This window comes from Leptodactylus fuscus, chromosome 7 (assembly GCF_031893055.1).
Source record: "Leptodactylus fuscus isolate aLepFus1 chromosome 7, aLepFus1.hap2, whole genome shotgun sequence".
Lineage (NCBI taxonomy): Eukaryota > Metazoa > Chordata > Amphibia > Anura > Leptodactylidae > Leptodactylus > Leptodactylus fuscus.
This window is the reverse complement of record NC_134271.1, coordinates 73,127,855-73,148,245: the sequence shown is the minus strand read 5'-3', so window position 1 is coordinate 73,148,245 and position 20,391 is coordinate 73,127,855. Positions and strand designations below refer to the sequence as shown.

Here is a 20,391-nt window from a genome sequence, read left to right as displayed (position 1 = left end):
TTTCTGTCTGGACTCATGAATAGCGCACACCATCACTATGTGTATCTACAGTCCTCCCTGTCCCCCATCTCTTCAATCTCCTGTCCCAATCTGGCCACCAGTCACTATAATGATACCCTCAAAAATGCATTGGATGAGGTTGCTCCCCCCTCCACTCGTAAAGTCCCACATAGGAGGCATCAGCCCTGGCACACGCCACAGACACGATTTCTTCAGCGCTGCTCTAGGTGTGCCGAACGTCTATGGAGAAAATCACGCTCACCTGCAGATTTCCTCCACTTCAAGTTTATGCTTAAAACATATAGCTCTGCCCTTTACCTTGCCAAACAAGACTATTTCACCGCCCTCATCTCTTCTCTCTCCAGCAACCCTAAAAGGCTTTTTGAAACCTTTCACTCCTTACTCACACCCAAGGTGCAGACGCCATTCACAGACCTTAGTGCTGATGACCTGGCCATGTATTTCCATGATAAAATTGATAAGATCCGTCAGGAAATTACTGCCCAAGCCCCAGGTGGCATTGACTCCCACACCTACGATAGTACTGATCCCCTCACCAGCCGCACTTTAGACTGTCCATTCTCATCTTTTGAACCTGTCACAGAAGAGGAAGTTTCCCAGCTACTTTCTTCATCTCGCCCCACAACCTGCAGTAGTGACCCCTTCCCCTCACACCTTCTCCAATCTCTGTCCCCTGCTGTCACTACTTACCTTACTAAAATATTTAACCTCTCTCTCTCTTCTGGAATCTTCCCATCCTCCTTCAAGCATGCTGTTATAATCCCGCTACTGAAAAAACCCTCCCTGGACCCATCCTGTGCTGCTAACTATCGACCCGTCTCTAACCTCCCCTTCATCTCTAAACTTTTGGAACGCCTGGTTTATTCTCGGTTAATCCGTTATCTCTCTGCTAACTCTCTGCTTGACCCCTTACAATCTGGTTTCCGCGCTCTGCACTCTACTGAAACAGCTCTCACAAAAGTCTCTAATGATCTACTAAAGGCTAAATCCAATGGTGACTTCTCTCTTCTTATTCTTCTGGACCTCTCTGCAGCTTTTGACACTGTTGACCATCAACTTCTCCTCACTATGCTCCGCTCAGTTGGCCTCAATGACACTGCGCTCTCCTGGTTCTCCTCTTATCTCTCAGGCCACACTTTCAGTGTATCATTTGCGGGCTCTGTTTCCTCTCCTCTTTCCCTTGCTGTTAGGGTTCCTCAGGGCTCGGTCCTCGGCCCCCTGCTCTTTTCTCTCTACACAGCCCCCATTGGACAAACCATCGCCAGATTTGGCTTCAGGTACCATCTTTATGCTGATGACACCCAATTATACACATCTTCCCGTGACATCACCCCTGCACTCATACAGAACACCAGTGACTGTCTCTCTGCTGTCTCTAATATCATGTCCTCGCTCTATCTGAAACTAAATCTCTCTAAGACTGAACTACTACTGTTTCCACCATCTAACAGATCTGTCCCTGATATATCCATTGCAGTCTCAGGCCTTACTATAACTCCTAGGCAGCATGCCCGCTGCCTTGGGGTCATATTTGACGCAGACCTTTCCTTCACCCCTCATATTGAATCACTCGCACGTTCATGTCACCTCCACCTCAAAAACATCTCCAGAATACGCCCTTTCCTTACCAGAGATACACTAAAGACACTTATTGTCTCTCTGATTCATTCTCGCCTTGACTACTGTAATTCCTTACTAATCGGTCTTCCCCTCACTAAACTCTCTCCTCTACAATCTATTCTGAATGCAGCGGCCAGGCTCATCTATCAGGCTAGACGCTACAGCGATGCCTCCGGTCTGTGCCAGTCGCTACATTGGCTGCCTATTCATTATAGAATAAAATATAAAGTTATTACTCTCATCCACAAGGCTCTCCATAATGCCGCACCTCCCTACATTTCTTCCCTCATCTCTGTCTACCGCCCAACCCGTGCTCTCCGCTCACTCAATGACCTAACACTTACATCCTCTATTATCAGAACCTCCCATGCTCGTATACAAGACTTCTCCCGAGCTGCACCACTTCTCTGGAATGCTCTACCCCGGACAATCAGATTAACTCCCAACTTCTACAGTTTCAAACGCAAACTAAAGACGCATCTTTTCAGACAAGCCTATCACAATTCCTAATGCACAAAATTGTCTGAACACTGTATAAGCAATGCCGCCCCTGCTACCTCTTGTGTCACCCTCTCTACCTCATAGATTGTAAGCTCTTTTGAGCAGGGCCCTCAGTCCCATTGTGTGAAATGACGTTCTTTGTTATGTATGTCTGTATCTGAACCCTATAAATTGTACAGCGCTGCGGAATATGTTGGCGCTATATAAATAAAATGTATTATTATTATTATTACTCTTGGAAACCATTGCTCACCAGACTAATTGATAAATTCCTCAAAGGGGGGAAGTTTCCAAAATGGGTTCACTTCCAGGAGGGATTACACTTTTCCTTGCAGTGCATGGGCTCTGTAAATGAGGCATACGTTCAAAAAACATACTGTCTCAATCTGTGCTCTAAAGCAGAGGTCGCTTTTTCCCTTATGCACCCTGCTGTTTTCCAAACCAATTATATCCACATATATAACATTGTTAACAGGATAAGCATAAAGTGGAATTTCTCGCTTATTTCATTGGAGGACACCGCACCATGGGTATCCACCTGGCCGCTAGGAGAAAGACACTAGGGAAAAGAAAAGTCGTTGGCTCCACTTCCAGGCTGTACCGTGCCACAGTTCATGAATTCAGTTTGAACCTGGTGTCTTGGAAGGCACACACGACCTGACTCAGGTTTCTGTGTCTGCCCCCCCCCCCCTTTTTTTTTTCTTTTTTTTCTTTCCTTCTTCTTTCAGGTGTACGGGGCACCCCCTGCGGGAGCAGCGCTCTTCTTGAGCACCTCGCCGGTCACCTGGTCCCCATTTTCTGCTTGCTGCATCAGCGGTCGGATATTCCGGTAACCCCACTCCCACATGTGAGGTTCCACTGGGGGGGGTGACCTTGCGGCGCCTAAAAACGCAAGGTAGGGCAAGTATGAGAAGATTAGAACATGGCGCCCCCGGTCCCATTTTTCTCACAGTCTCCGTTGCCATCCTACCGGGTGTGTGTGTGTGTGTCTCTCTCATTCCTCGGAAAGGGAGGGAGTTATCAGTACTCACCTCTCCCATCCACCCCAGTTCCAGGCCTCCGATCACCTCCACCGACACATGCAGGTCCAGCCGGTGCCTCCGTTTTGCCGAGGCTGCCGGCCGCGACATCTACTAGAGGTCCCCGGCTTCACCGACTCCTAGGCCTCAACTAGACCCTCCCCTCCCTGGGGTTTCCTGGCCCCTCCTAGTCTTCCCATTGGTCAGGGGGCTCCCCTGGGTTGTCCCCTCTAGCCTCTCTGCACAGAAAACGAAGGGGAAGGACCTCATTTCACCTCAAGAGTTTTTAACTCTTCACTTCCTGCTGAACTACTCTCTACATCCTCTCCTGGAGTCACAGCACCTGGGATTCCTCTCTGTGCAGCCTGCCTGCAGCAGTCAGCGAGCAGTCATCCTTTCCAGCAGTCTGGTAGGCTACCCTTCTGGGTTCCCACCTTTTTTTTTCCTGGGGTTTCTCCGCCATGACCTCCTGTGAAGAGCCAACCTGCCCCTCGACCCCTTTGGTGCCAGGAGACTCCAGGGCTGACTGATACTTGCCCCCGCTGTACCATGCGGACAGCCTGAGCCCATCTGCTCATCCAGCCCTGGAGCCTCCTGGCCTCTCTCTGGGTCATCCTCCCTGGATAGGGTGGCCTCCCTCTCCTCTGCCATGGTGTCCTGACCAGATTTAGCCAGTCAGTACTGGAAACTTGGAATGGCTGTTTCTCCCAGATCGCTGCTCAGCCAGCGGCTTCTAGGGCTCTCCTGGCACACCCTCATAGTTCCCGTCCTTACCAAAGGACCAGGAAGTCTTCCTACAGTTCACGGTCCTCCATCCCTTCCTCTGTGTGCTCCCCAGATAGGGCCTGAACACTTCCACGTTCATGGTGATGCCTCCAGATCTGCTAAGGTGTCTGCCAAGCAGCGGCCTATTCGTCATACCGTTTGGTTTTGTTTTGCAACACTGGGTTCACCCTCAAGTAGGCTGTTGTGGCCCTTCTCCCTTTCCGGGTTGAACAGGGCGAATTTTTGTAAAGGGCCTTGAGAGGCTTATCCCTGCGCCTCAGGGAGGGGGATACAATTTTCCTCCCTCTGAGGCATTCTAAGCACCACCGTTCTTCTGTTCTAGGAACAGCTCAGATCTGCCTGGTGTTCCTGCACCAAGTCGTCCAGGCCTTCCACTTCTAGCCCTCCTCAGCATGAAGATTTTCCTCCACTCTGGGCCTCTCAGGTGGCGGGACGTTGGGTCCTGGGCCTGAGAGGTGACGTCGTCCGCCTACTCCAGCTTTCGTCAGAGTATCTTTGTCAGTCAGGCTGTCTTCGATATCCAGCGGTAGGGGGTTAGTGTCCCTGTTCCCGCTTCAAAGCGTATCTGGGGTTACTACTCCTAACTGTTCTACATCCCCAATGAGGACAGCCCCACTTTGTCCCATCATGGACCTGAAAGGGGTCAACAGGTTCATTCATGTCTGTGGTGGTATTCTTTGAGATGGGCAACTTCTTTGTCCATCTACATCATTGCGCTGTGCTGTCAGCATTTTCCGTGTTTTGCAGGGGACTGTTGATCTTTCCAGTCATTGCTCTCCACTTTGGGCTGGCCTCTGCACCCTGGGTAGGTACTTAAATGATGGCGTCTGTCATGGCCTTCCTCCGCTCCAGAGGCGTTGCCTTGTTCCTTAGTTAGACGACCTCCTGGTGGGGCCTTTCCAGGTCAGACGCTCTGACCAGCTTGTGGATCACCTTTGGTCCTTCCTCGCTGGTTCCACTGGCCCATCAGTATAGAAGGGTCTTGTCTCGTGCCCCCTATCACGTGGACTCCAGGTCATGATCCGCGGCAGGCTCCGGGGCGTGGTTTTCATCCCAGAAGCCAAGATCTTAAGGTCCTCTGTGTCCCACCTTCGCAGGTGCTCCCCCTTGGCATGTTGTTCTTGGACACGATGCCCTCAACCTACCTTTCAGGAACGCTTTTGTCCTCTCCACTTAACGTTTCTTACCCGCTGGGACAGCTATCCGGCTGCCCTTGACTGCCTGATTCCCTTTCCTCCTAGTTTTCTCAGAGAGGACCTTTTGGCATATCTTCTCGCCAGGAACTTCCCAGGGAGGTCCTTCTTCCCCTCTGTTGGTTGGTAGTTCCCACCAGTGGGAAGTGGTCTTCGGTGCCTTGACTGTTCAGGGCCTCTCTCGCCTCTCTCTTGTCTCTCCTCTCTCTCTCCCCCTCCCCCATTTGGGGGTTTACATACAATACACAAAACATACAGGTAGATATAATACTAACAGTGACCGTCTGGCACATGGCACAGTGGGGTAGAGGGCCCTGCCCGTGAGGGCTTACAATCTATGGGGGAAGGGGGGTAGAGACAGAAGGAGAGGGGGAGACTGTACAGATGGCAGTGCGGTGATAGTGTTAGTGGAGTTTGTAGGCCTTCCTGAATAGGTGAGTCTTCAGGGCCTTCTTGAATCCTGTGATTGTGGGGATCAGTCTTATGTGTCTTGGTAAGGAGTTCCAGAGTATGGGGGATGCACGGGAGAAATCTTGGAGGCGGTTGTGTAAGGAGCGGATCAGAGAAGAGCAGAGTAGGAGGTCGTTGGAGGATCTGAGGTTACGTGTGGGCAGGTAGCTGGAGATTAGTTCAGAGATATATGGAGGGGCCAGGTTGTGGATCGCTTTTAATGTTAACGTTAGTAGCTTGAACTCAATTCGCTGGGCTATACGTAGCCAGTGGAGGAACTGGCAGAGGGAGCAGCCGATGAAGAATGGGGGGTGAGGTGAATTAAGCGGGCAGCACAATTTAAGGTGGACTGGAGGGGGGCGAGGGTGTTTGCTGGGATTCCATGGAGAAGGGTCTTGCAGTAGTCTAAGAGGGAGATTATGAGGGCATGGACGAGCATCTTGGTAGTTTCAGGGGTGAGGAAGGAGCAGATTCGATGAATGTTCTTGATCTGGAAGCGGCCGGAGGTGTTGAGGGTTTGAATGCGTGACTTGAAGGATAGGTCAGAGTCCAGGGTTACCCCAAGGCATCATATTGAAAACCATGAGGTTCTATGAGTTGGCCCAGGCCAAGGGTGTAGATGGAGAACAGGAGGGATCCTAGGACGGAGCCTTGGGGGACACCTACGGAGAGAGGGCTCAGGATGGCTCCTCTCTCTTCTGACTGCTGATCGACACAATAGTCCCAGCGCTGCTCTGTGCTCTGCAGCCGTCGATCCACCTCTACTGCGCAGGTGTGGTTGCTGCTCGCACGCCTGCTTAGTAGAGGTCGATTATTGGCTACAGAGCAGCACTGGGACTATTGCGTGCGCCAGCAGTCAGAAAAGACGGAGGAGCCATCCTGCAGTAGGAAGCCTGTCCACTAATGCAGTGTAAATAACTAAATTACACCTATTCCTTTTTCACTTCTGAGCCCTTCATTATTCCCAGGCAAAAGATTGGGGCCACATGTAGGTTTTCTAAAATCAGGAAACCAACCATAATAATTGGATATCTGACGTTTCACTTTAGCACAAGATGACCATGACACAATGGGCATTGAAACAGAATTCATCTGGAAAATTTTTAATTTTTATTTATCAATTTGCACTGCACATTTATTTTTGGAATGTTTGGGGTCAAAATAATCACTTTACCCCTTGATAGATGTTGAAATATACTTAAATGTATTATTTATAAATCAATAGTGCAAGTGAAGTTGTAATATAGGATAAAGAAATGTACCCGATTCTTCACTTATCTGTTTCCTTCTGCTACTGATCAAATCTATATAGGAGTAGGGGGGAGGGGATTCTGATATACAGGACCTTTCATCATCTCCTCTAACTCTAACTCTTTGCATCCTTTAATATTTGCTGCTCCACTTATTCTGGTTTTAAAGTCAAATTGACTATATCGTAGATCAATCAGTCAGTCCAAATTAAATGAGCATGTTTGTGCACAAATCGCTAATAATGAGACAGACACAGAGTTCCGTATCAAACCAGCCATGCTCTTCGCCCATCTCAGCATCACTGACTCTTTATTGAAATTACACACACTTTAGAGACAAAGAAAGGAGGGGTCACTGCCCCCTTGGCATTCCTGAGTTGTCCGTCTCCCATTGGCTCCAAACTTCAATGTCCAGCCAGACACCTCCTTGCTGTAACCTGAAGACTTCACCACGAGGCAGGGTAAACAAGCTCCCTCTGGGCTTCAAGATCCTTTGTCTCAGATCCATGCAACCTCATTAAGGAAAAATTAGTATTTCTACAATATAAAGTATAAGAATCTTGATTCATGTTCTCAGACTTGACATTCCCCCCTAAATACTAATGTTCTCAGACTTGACACTGGTGCGGTTAGAGTTTTTCTCTAACCCCCATCAATTCTGAGCACCCAATTTGCTAGTTAGGCTCTCTACTTCAGCAGTCAGCTCAGGACCACCCACCTGACAGTATAGAACCTAATTAACTTTTTTGGGGGGCTGAAACTAACTGCAGAAATTGGTCAGGAATGGTGGGGCTAGAAAGAGAATTGCATCTGTGCTGGATTCAGTGGTGCAATGCCTATTGAGGGTTGTAAAGAGTTGGTGGAAGTGTTAAAAGGTAATCTTTAATAACTTAAAATGCAAAACAAATACTGTGTATGCTAAAGTATAAGCCGAGGCCCCTAATTTTACCACAAAAAACTGGGAAAACTTATTGACTCGAGTATAAGACGAAGGGGGGGCTTTTTCGGCTTATACTCGAGTATATACGTTAGGTTTTTAGAATTTTCTTGAAAATTGATGTTAGAATTTTCTCTGAGCTTTCTACTATCCTAAAAAAATTAAAGGACATTTAAAAAATTATACCTACATAAAGCAGGGACTTGGTAAATAACATTTATTAAAGAAATTTGATTGATATGACTATCTGAAAAGCAGAGGAAACAGCGAATGTTTCCAAGTTTTCACCAAATTTTATATATTTGAAAATCACTTGGGTAAGTTAGTGTTCTTAAAGTTTTATGTCCACATAAAGCGGCACATGGTTGCAGTCCGACGCCTGGATCTATATATAATGTGTGGAACTCTGTACACTGTAGAGGTGGCACCTTGAGCTGCAACTATGCTCTTATTAACTTGGGTGGGAGTATGCTACCTGGGTGCTGAAACACTTCATAGGAATGTGATCCAGATGTTGGACCCCAACTGATCTCATACCGATGACCTATCCTATGGATCCTTTAATCGATGTTAGTCAGTGAGCTGTGTTCTATAGTTTTGTATTAAATTTCTGGTTTTCAGACTTTTTTTTTTCTTTTACCCAGGTACGTTTGACAGATGGCTTCAGCAGATAGTCCTGAACAGGACCCGCTGTCTCCTGAAGAAATCTTACCTGAACTGACAGATGACGAGGAAGATGATGACAGGGATCAGTCTTCAGAGCATGAACTGGATAGAGAGGAAGAAGAGGAGGGTCACACCAGTCCATTAGAAGAAAAGAGTTCACCTCATGACTCTGCAGATCCTTTTTTTGGCTCAGGAGATAACTCTTCCCCCTTCTCAAACAATAAGCATTCCCCAAAATCTTTTCTGGAGGATAAAGCCATGCCTGGGTCCAACTTTAAACCGCCCCAAGACTCTCCTGATTCACCTCCAGCTGAAAAAGGTAGTTTGGACATAGCAGAAAGAAACCAAGATGGTTCAGAAGAGCACGAAAGATGTTCTATTAGGTCTCAACATCCTTCTGATGATGAGGATCACTTAAGTGAGATTAGATCGCCATGCTCAGAGAGTGAACACAACCAAGACATTCACCATTCTCCAACTGCGGATGATGATGAACAGGGCAATGACCTTCATGATGAAGCTTCTTCTGTGACACGAGAACTGGATGAGCATGAGCTGGATTATGATGAAGAGGTCCCGGAAGAACCTGCCGGACCCAATCAGGAAGATGATCAAGAAAAACTTGGTGCTGATGAAGAAGACGAGAAAGAGAAGGCAGGCTCACCAATCAATGAGAAGAACGAGAGTGGGAAGGATGAGGAGCCAAAGGACAAAAAGAAGGAGGAGGATGATGGAGAGATTGATGAAGGGGAAATTGATGTGAGTGATTTGGTTCATGTTTGATTCTACTGCAAATTGTATTTCTTGATCATTTTATATAGCAAAACATTAATCGATTAGTCCAAGGATGAATACTCCGACTATGAAGCTTAAGGCTGAAGCTCCACGTTGCGGAAACGCAGCTTTTTATGTTGCAGGTTTTGTTGCGGTTTTTGAGCCAAATCCAGGAGAGGGCTGAGCAGAAAGTAGAAATATAAGAACTTCTTATATATTTCCCATTCCTTTTGTAACCATTCTTGGCCTTGGCTCAAAAATCCACAACAAATTCTGCAACAAAAAAAGCTTTTTCCGCAATGTGGGGCCTAGAAGAAGAAATACAGCTTTTTTGCTGCTTTTTTTTTTTTTTTTTTTTTTTTTTTTTTCAAGCCAAAGGCAAGAATGGCTACAGAAAAAATGGTAAAAATTTATAGAAAGGTTTTCTACCTTCTGCTCAGTCCACTTATGATTTTGGCTCAAAAAATTCAACAACAAAAAAGCTGTGTTTCTGCAATGTGGGGCCTCAGCCTTAAAGAGGTTGTATGGGCGTAAAAATATTTTTTTTAAATAGGCTGGGAGAGGTGAGAAGTAAAAAAAAAAAAAAAAAAAACATACTCCCCTGTACCCAGGGGCTCTGGTGTCCTCCTAGTGCGGTCCATTCCTGCTGTTCTAGTGTCTTCATGAAACTCCTTGCCAGCTGTGATGTCCTGGATCCCTGCGCTGGTTGGCCTCAGTGGTCACGTGCGGCAGGGACTTCCATCAGATGACATCAGTGGACTGGACTTCTCTGGGAGACATCGGTGAAAATATGTTTTTTGGGTTTTTTTTTCCCACCTCCCCCTGCCTATTTAATAGATATGTTTGCCCAGACAACGCCTTCAATGTGTTAGCTTCAGCAGTTGCCCCAGAAGGGAAAACAAAAGCAGTTTATAGCTGTTGCCAGAGTGCTAGAGTCTGAGCCGGAAAAAAGTTGGTTAAAAAAATTGCTCTAAATTGGGCTTCAGATTTTCTTTTCAGTTATTAGTTGATAATATTATATATATATATATATATATATATATATATATATATATATATATATATATATATATATATATATATATATATATATATATATATAACAATCCCTGTTTTTTTTAATGAATTAGAGGAGCTTTAGTGCTTTTGACTGACCTGTCTGACTCTGTGGTTTGGCCTATCCATTCCACAGCTCTGGCTACTGCTTTTTTTGTTTTACCACTGCTTCCACTGGACCGTTTCATCAGTGGGTGTCCCCTGAAATGCTTGAACAGACTCAGATCAGCTCTGCCAATGACTAATGTATTTTAACTCAGAATGATCAAAATTGAAAAGCAACAGCACTATGTAAAGGAAGGTCTGGATCTAAATGCGAAGTACAAATATATATTTACTGTGTTTCCCCGGAAAATAAGACATCCCCCAAAAGTAAGGCTTGGGGAGGTTTTGTTAAATTGTCTAATAAGCCCCCCGAAAATAAGGCATCCCCAAAAAAACGCTGCAGCCGGCTGAACACTGTGCACGATGTTCCGTGTGCACAGGAAAGCAGGCCGCTGCCTCTGCTGTGATACCACTGTTCCTGCTGCTGTAGGATGAGCTGGGAAAGCATCGTCTGCTGCGGTGGGTCCACTCTCCCAGCTCATCCCACAGCAGCCAGAACCGTGGTATCACAACAGAGGCAGCAGCTGGCTTTCCTGTGCACACGGAGCACAGCGTTCAGCCAGCTACAATGCCCACTAAGTGAGGCTCTCCAGCGCAACCGCCAGAAGCCTCATTAATCTCCGCTAAGCCCCGCCCACCGCTTCCGACGCGACCAACAGCAGCACCAGCGCTGCTATGAAGATGGGGAAGGTAAGTAGCATACCTCCCCTTCACCTCCTGGACCACCTACAAGCTCCGCTAAGGAAGCGCCGGCATGACTGACGATTGTCCCCCACTCCAGCTGCTGCATAAGATATCGCCCGAAAATAAGACAGGTCATATATTTCGGAAGAGAATTAATATAAGACACTGTCTTATTTACGGGGAAACACGGTACTATATAAAGAGATGTAACACATCTCTAATGCCTTGTGCAAGCCACTGGTAGATTTCTCTGTCTGCAGCTTGCAATTTTCTAACTCCAAACTAGTGCAGAGTAAGCAGTAATGATCCTTGGGAAAGCTGGGTGGCAGCTATGCCTTACTCTAGGTTCACATCTATACCAGGTTTCTGATTCTGTCCAGTTACCATCCAAATCAGCATTTTTCAAGCGGATTCGGGGAGGGAATTCCCAAACATAGATCGATCGCTGGTGTGAATTCAGCCTTAGCTAGGTTGCACACAACAAACGAACGAGTGGCATGGCGAGGGCACAAATGTAATCGATGTGCCACCAGTGCACTGGCTGTGCTTCCTTGGCCCCATTCATTTAATAAGTAGGAGCTGCAGAAGCATAGCCACAAAATTGGACAGGAATAGGACCTGTTCCATGTTTTGTGTCCCGTACATGGGACTGTAATTGACATTCATGTGCATGACCCACAGAAATTAATGGGTCAGTGTGATATCCAGGAAAAACCTTGGATGGCACACTGACCTAGCACACGTTCGTCTGCAAGGGGCTTTACGGAGATGGAATCCATGAACCAATGTTGATATATTTTAGTAAAATTAAGTTTTGTTGACGTTTTTCACGTTGCCATCGGGTGCTTCACCAGTTCAGGACAGAAGTCCAGTTACTATTCTGCATGAGTTCAGGATCCTGTTTGGACTTGCGGCTATTTCAAGACATTTGTTCTGACCAGACAAGACGCTTAATGCAAGTGTGAATCTCTTTGTTAGTAAACCTTATTTTTTTTGCAGTATCTTATGACTGGTCCATGAATTTCATCTCCTTGAGGCAGTACTGACTGCCACCCAGCTTTTTCTGGAATTTAATAAAAGATCTAAAAAAAAATAATTTGTGTTTCACTCAGGTGTTATATTGGAAAACTACAAAATGAAGTCACCGCAGTCATCACTATAGCAACTCCATTCACCTAATCCTATACATATTAGTTATTAAAACAATCAACACAAAATAAGAAACCCATTTTATAAGTGCTCGTAGCTAGCAGTGTAATATCTGCAGAGCACCGGAATGCTTTGTATTATGATATCCTCCATATTTAGAGTTCAGCTGTACATTGTTTTTATAGTGTTAGTGTATATTTTAAATAAAATATAATAAAAAAAATATATATATAAAAGTAATTTCATCTTTCTGGTTAAAACCACGCAGTACTTTAACATTTTGAGTCCTGCAGCAATGAATGACATTGTTTATTTTTGGCCACTTGGTGTCAGTATGGTCACTGACAAAGAGCAGTAATTGTATCTCATGATGTAAAACATGCAGGAGTAATCTCAGTTTACATCAGCATCAACTGTGTCTGCATGCACAACTATTTCACCCGCCAATTTCAGTTTAAATACAATGGATCCCTGACGGACTCCATGTATCTGCTATTGTAGTGGTCCGCCTGTACATTATTCTAGTTCTTCAATAGCATAGATGTAAACTTAGCATGACAGTCCTATTTCCTTATATACAGATCCAATATAATTTTATCTTCTTTATTTCGTACTAAAGGATGACGACCTTGAGGAGGGAGAAGTGAAGGATCCAAACGACAGAAAAACCAGACCCCGGTTGACCTGCCGCTTCTTCATGAAAGGTAAGGTTGTCTAGCAGTATCTTATCTGTTATCAAATTCCAGCCTAAGTAAACGGTAAGACATTACGCCAACTAGGCCATAATCCTATCCTATCCTACTAATAATATAAATGTAAAAGTTTGGATGTTTGTTACACAAGCAAAAACAGCTGAACGGATTTGGATGAAATTTGGCACATAGATTGTAACCTCGATTAAGGCTCCTTTTTTATCCCGGTAAATGACATGGCTTCACGACTCTTATGAATTTATATTCACATACTATATTACACTGCTCTTGGCTAGTAAAGCCTGGTCTGTTATCTCTCTATGTAAACAAACAGCTAACCCTGAGTCCATTGTGTACATGCATTTGCATATTATCTGATCTGCTCCAGGCAGTGCTGACACACTGGATGGCAAAACACCTTTAATCTAAATTGGCAGTTTGCCAATTTGAAACACGCTGAGAAGAAGAAAATATAATTTTTCGCAAAATTGTAAAACAACGAGAGCTATGAAGGTAGCCAGAAGTTGCAAAGTTCTCCTCAAGCGGAGCTTAGGGGCATCATCGACGCCAACAACACACTCGTTATATGGCGTCCCAGCGAGCTGCTGAAATGCTGGAACAGTCACAAGCACAGCATGAGGAACAAGTTCAGCAGCAGGACAGCTTGAGAGCTACTGATACGCCGGAGCAGGCGGATCATCGATGCCAACAACACACTCTATATGGCGTCCCAGCAAGCTGCTGAGATGCTGGAACAATCACGGGCACGATGTGATGAACAAGTTCAGCAGTAGGACAGCTTGAGCTGCTGGAACAGACAGACCATCGATGGAAGAAATTTGCTGAATATAGGAGTATCATCGACGCCAACACCACGCAGATGAAGTCGCAGGCAGAGGCTAGTGTGAGTATAAATGTAGATTGAGTGACTATAGCTATTCTATTGGGTCATGTAGAGAAGACTGGTCCACAGGATGAATGTAGATTCTGCACCCCATTGTCATAGCAACCTTAGACACACTTCACTGTCTTCAGTAAATTACTTTTATTATGGTAAAGGTACAGTACATTTTCTGTAATGGCACATCTGGTAATCCAGTACAATTTACCAGTGTAACCTGGAGTCTCACAAGAATATAGCAATCCCTAAACACTTACCTAAATGTCACACTACTTTGTTTTTGGGGCAGGGGTCAATGACTTCTCATTGTTTCTTTGTAGCAACATATTAGGAATACATAGCTCTTGTAAAAACCCCAAACCCTTTCCATTATTATAGGTGGACCGCTGCAACAGTGGTCACATATGGAGCCTAACAAACCCCTTTATCTATAATGGAATCTGTTGGGTGTCCTTTATTTAAAACTGACCCCGGTGGAAGTGAATGCTGGACTTTTACATCTGTCGGCTTTGACTTCACACTGTGACGAAGTATCCAAACGGACACGTGTGAACGTAGCCGAACACTCATGTTGCCAGAGAAATGCAAATACAACAAATTGTAACAGAACTCTGCCAACACCAACAGCATTACTGCTAATACCTACTGTATATAGAAATACTTGAAAATGGGGTTCTTGGTTAACATTTGGCAGTATAAGCCCATCTGAATGCAAAAGGTGACCTCTTTAGTTGGAACCCTACACTACAAATAGTCTCCCCTCTCTCGACTCAGGCCTCCAAATTGGTTATGGGGGAATTTGAGCATAATATGACTGGATACATTCCCTCCTTGATTCATTTGGTGTCCCAGGCCCGGACAGAGCAAACTTTTTATAGTTTATGGCACGTATAATATGGCTGAAATACACTTGCCCTGAATTAACCCCTTCCCGACATGCGCCGTAATAGTACGGCGCGTGTCGGGTCTGTAACTATGGCGACCGCCCGGGAGCCGTCATAGCCGCCGGGTGTCTACTGCTTTAAGCAGTAGACAACCGGCTCTAATGCCTCCGATCGGTCCCCGGACCGATCGGAGGCATTAACCCCTCCGGCGCTGCTGTCATTTTGGCAGGGATCGCCGGCTCCTGGAGCATGCTCCAGGGCCGACCCCCCGTTGCCATGACAGCCGGGAGCCTTGTTAAAGGCTCCCAGCCGTTCTGCAAATTCTCTCTTTTGCAGGCTGGTGTATACAGCCTGCAAAAGAGATGATGATTTTTTGCAATGCATTGCAATGCATTAGCATTGTAATGCATTGCATTAGTGATCAGATCCCCTGGGGTTCAACACCCCTAGGGGGTCTAATAAATGCAAAAAAAAAATTAAAAAAAAATATAAAAAAATATAAAAAGTATTAAAAGTTCAAATCACCCCCCTTTCCCTAGAACAAATATAAAAGTAATTAAAAACTGTGAAACATATACATGTTAGGTATCCCCGCGTCCGAAATCGCCCGCTCTACAAATCTATAAAAATATTTTTCCTGTTCGGTAAACGCCGTAGCAGGAAAAATAGTCAAAAGTGCCAAACCGCCGTTTTTTCACTGTTTTAATTCTGATAAAAATTTGAATAAAAAGTGATCAAAGCAATAACATTTCCCGAAAATGGTAGAACTAAAAAGTATACCCGGCCCCGCAAAAAAAGACGCCCTATGCATCCCCGTACACATATGTATAAAAAAGTTACGGCCGTCGGAATATGGCGACTTTTAGAAAAAAAAAATTTTAACACCGTTTTGGAATTCTTTTTAGGGGTCAAAATGTAAATAAAACCATATAAATTTGGTATCCCTGGAACCGTACCGAAACACAGAATATAGGGGACATGTCATTTTGGCTGCACAGTGAACGCCGTAAAACCAAAGCCCGTAAGAAAGTCGCAGAAATGCATTTTTTCTTCAAATCCACCCCATTCTGAATTTTTTTTCCTGCTTCCCAGTACATTATATAGAATAATTAATGGTGGCATCATGAAGAAAAAATTGTCCCGCAAAAATTAAGACCTCATATGGCTCTGGGAGCGGAGAAATAAAAAAGTTATGGGGTTTAGAAGGAGGGGAGTCAAAAACGAAAATCAAAAAATGCCATCGGCGGGAAGGGGTTAATTGGAGGCCAAGACCCAGAAAGAGGAGGCTCATTGTAGTGTGAGGTCACTTACAGATGGGCTTATTTGATCAAAATCTTAACCAAAAACCTAATTTTCATGGGTTTATATATACACTGGGTATCAGCAGTAATTCTGTTTGTGCTATGAATGCTGTCACGGCTTTGTTTCATATAATTATAAGCTGAGTATTGGGAAAGTAAGAGTTACAGGCATAAGAGACGTCTCTGCAGGTGAATGACTTTGTGATGTGTGTGACCTTTTGGAATTTTCACTTTGAGTGACATCATCCATTAGCAAATTGTAAACTGCCCCTGTCAAAAAAGAGGGAGTGCTTTCGGTTACAGTATGTAAGTAAATGTGTATGGTGATCACATCCAGTTGTTAGCTTTAGAAAAAAGAAACAAAGAGACAATGTGGAGCGGCGCACAGCCTGATACTGTTTATATTGCTGGTGAAACATGCTCTGATAGGAGAGGAATGTGGTGTGGTGATGGTGGAATACACTTTACACAGATATTGGTATATATCAGTGGTTACAGTGTATCCACAGGTAGCAGGTAGAGTGTCTACCCAACAAAAGTGAAAAAAAATTATTGCAGATAATTGGTTGTGGTGGTTGTGCTCTCACCTGGGTTAGTTGTGAAAAGTCACAAATATTGCAGTTGCACTGTGTAGCCCTTTTAAATTGCACTGTATGTTAGGGCTAGTTCACACGGGGGCAATGAGGCGGATTTTGACAGCGGATTTCGCCTCAAAATCCATCTCCATACAATGGTGGTCTGTGGAGATCACTAGCGTTCTTTTTTCCGCTAGTGGCATGTTACTGCTAGCAGAAAAAAGAAGCGAGCTGCCCTTTCTTCAGGCAGATTCCGCCTGGCGACAGCAACCTCTGGAGTCTGCCCATTCATTTGAGCGGACTCCGGAGGGGAAGCCGTGACGGTCGTGACAGGCAGGTTTTGATCCGAGAGTGACGTGGCTCCCCGCGTTACTCTCTGTGCCAAAATCCGCCCCCCGTGTGAACGAGCCCTTATTATGCTTTCTCATTTACACTTGAAAAAGGAGATTTTAAATCTCAGAAAGGCGTTGTGTTTCTTGAGCTTAAATAAAGCCATTCTATTGGAAAGTGCAGATTTAGCACCTCATTTTTTGGAGTTTCCACTCCATCCTTTTCATCGGACATCAAGTTGTTAATCACCCTTCCCCCTTCCTCTTATATCTTCTGCACCTAAGTGGAATCAGGTTCTAACAGGGAGTGAAGTGATCTTTTGGGAGGTCATATAGTAGAATGAGAATCAACAACACATAGAATTGTTGGTATGGGACCTACAAGATGTAAACAAGGCTCTCACCAGCAACACAGAGTATTTCAGGAAAGAAGTGTGTTGAAACCTGTTTTGATGCTATACATGAGGTCAGAACTGCTTGTCACCAGGGAATTACAAGGAAGGAGACAGAAAGCGGGAGGAGCTTGGTCCCCCAGCAGTACCCTATAGATTTAGTCGGGTTTGTTGTGCTCTCTATATTGCCAGTTCTTGTTAGCAGTGTTTTTCCACTGTTGACATGTCATGTTTATAATGCATTTTAATAAAAAAGAAGAATAAAAGGAATGTCAAGAATGAATCAAGTGATGACCTCACACTGGAGATTTTAATGATCTGACAACAACAAGCCACGTTACTTCATAACTGTGGGGAAAACCAGAGAGTCATTACGTACATCAAGGGATTTCATTCAGGGTAGGGCAAAGGACTGAAGTGTCCAACAACATTGACAAGCATGGCTGGCACAGCCGCCAATCAGGAGTTTGTTTCTGCATTTTAAACTTTTAGGCAGGATCTGTTTGTGCACATTTTTAATGTGTTTTTACTATTGACCAAAGACTGGCATATCTCAAGCCTATAGTAATAAAAAATAAAGCCTAAGCCCGCTATGAGTAGATGTAGATTTGCCACAAATTCATGCCTTTTCTCTATAAATTTCACTCAACTTGCGCTTTTGAGGTGATGTAAGCAAAAGGGATTAGTGAATTTCACCAATTTTATTAGGTAGTGTGCGCCATTGTGTTAATTTAGGAGCAGTTTCTGTCTAACTTTAGGACTGATCTAATAAACCTGCCTCTATGTTAGTGTAATCTGTATAAGAGAAAGTTTAACAGGAACTTACTTGGCACCTCAGTCCAAAAATTAGGTGGATATATTCAAGTAACAGTAAGGCATTTTCCATGCTATCCCCTAGTATGCCCCTGTCCACTAAACAGGTGCACACTATTACATAATTTGGGGCCTCCCTCTTCTTATTATCTAGGTGCCCATATGACTTTGCCTTTATGGCCAAGAACAGCTAGATGCAGAAAGGGAATTGAGAGCTGTCCAAAATGGTTTTACTCTGGGGCATCCCATTTGATCAACTTTGATCTTGATCATCTCAAATGGAAGAAGCTTAAAATGTCCAGGACTGTCTAGACGCAGCCACCCATCCAAACTATGTAACCGGAGGGGGGAACAGCCTTGGTAAGATAGGTTACCAAGATCTCAATGATAATGCTTGCGGATCTCCAAAGATCCTGCTTACAGGCCAGAACATAAAGATCTCCTCAAAAGCCAAATGGGAGAACCATCTAGAAGGTCACTGCAGCACTCCACCAATCTGGCCTTATGGCAGAGTGGCCAGAAAGAAGTCTCTCCCCTGCTCTCTGAAGTTTGCAAAGAGGCACCTAAAGGACTCTCATATTGTGAGAAAAAAAGATGTCATGTCTGGCTCATCACCTGCTCATTACCATTCCTACAGTAAAGCAAGGTTGTGGAAAAGCTGAATGGAGCTCAAAGTACAAGTAAATTGTCAAGGAAAACTTATGAAGACCTTCAACTAGATACTAAGTAAAGGGTTGAAATACTAACTGAAGTGTTTCTTTTCCAATAAATTAACAGGGTTTCTAATATTCTGTTTTAACTTTGTCAGTATGACAAAATGATATTTTATTTTTTTGTAATTTTAACACCAGGCCAGAACATAAAGATCTCCTCTTAAGCCAGTTTTACATTTCTGGTCACCCACCTGACATAATTTAGCACCAACAGTAAATATGTAGGAACCTGGACTACTTGACGTCGCATTCCATTGCACTTGGATTTTTTTTCCCTGTAGCCCACACCGTACCTGAGCAATCAGTGCAGAATGTTTTCATGCTCCGTATGATGCTTGGGCTGTCTAGTGAACAATGCCAGGCAGCAAGTAAGAGGTGTGAATCTAAACTCGAATCAGCAGTGAACTGTGTTTAGAGATCAGAATCGCACCCTTTTCCTACTTCTGCCTAACACTGCCCACCAGGAAGTACAGACCCTAAATAGCATATTATACAGTAAAACAAATATCACTTATTATTCAGGAATGGTGGGGACTAGAAAGAAAATTTCAGCTGTGGCACAATCGGTGGAGAAGTGTCTGTGAAATGATGTAAGGTGCTGGACTTGGCAGAGGTGGTAAAAGGTCCTATTTAATGCCTGGTTCACATTTCTGTTCGGGGAGTCCACTTAGGGAAACCTATCCGCATAAAAAAAGCAGTTGCCCTAGGAAACCGGTGGACCCCATAGACTGTAATGGGCTCCATTTGGTTTACACTCTGTTTCCGCATGAAAATGTGGAGAGAAAAGTGCTGCTTGCAGGGATTTTCTCTCAGCATATTGTATGCGGATAGGAGAACTGAATGACCCAAATGCAGATGTGAACCTGGCCTAAGTCATGATTTTTGTAGAAAATAGTAACATTTTAGCGGTGGAGCTCGCTCCTCACATATCACTGTACTGTTATATTCTTAGGTGTTGAAATCCAACTTTCTGCTCATTTGTTCTTTGTGAGGGATGCCAGTTTGTGCCTGTCTCCATATTACATTCCTCTCTCGGGCGCTCATCCCCTCCTTTACTGAAAACTGTTTTCTATGGGATAAAACTTATCTAATCCAATAGTTATGTGCTAAAACTTGTGACTGCTTTATACCCAATCATGTTATGTTAATTATACTAATCGCGCCTTCTCTCTGTCTCTGCAATGTGTAACCAAACCTGCAATGTATAAAAACCTCACTATCCACCATTAAAGTCCAGAATCCATATTGGTCACGTACTTGCGCCTAGTGACGGTGTGTGTCTCTGAACTGGCTCATGTATCATTTTATACTCACTTGGACTATAATACGGTGATACTTAGAGCGGGTTGCGCTCACTTACTTGTTGGTAATTTGTGATGCAAAAGCTGAATCTTTGTGTTGCCTATTAGAAGACATACCTGTGTGATGATGCAATATCCTGTACCATCCTTTATTGACTTGTACTTCTGTGTAGTAATGTACGCTCTTGTGACACAGGCCTATGATTCACAATCTTTGTCACTGGTTTTTGCTAGTGCACAATGGCAGTGATGTCACACCTGTTTTTTGAAGAGCCAGTT

The 20,391-nt window shown here is 44.5% G+C and overlaps 1 protein-coding gene across 1 annotated transcript in view; it reads left to right on the top strand.

The window, feature by feature from the left end:
* ZC3H18 (zinc finger CCCH-type containing 18) overlaps positions 1 to 20,391 on the top strand; it is a 104,717-nt gene that overhangs the window by 7,529 nt on the left and 76,797 nt on the right. The window contains exons 2-3 of the mRNA XM_075282133.1: positions 8,422 to 9,202; positions 12,831 to 12,915. Coding sequence (XP_075138234.1) covers positions 8,435 to 9,202; positions 12,831 to 12,915 — 853 coding nt within the window. The 5' untranslated portion in view covers positions 8,422 to 8,434. The remainder of the gene's footprint in view (positions 1 to 8,421; positions 9,203 to 12,830; positions 12,916 to 20,391) is intronic.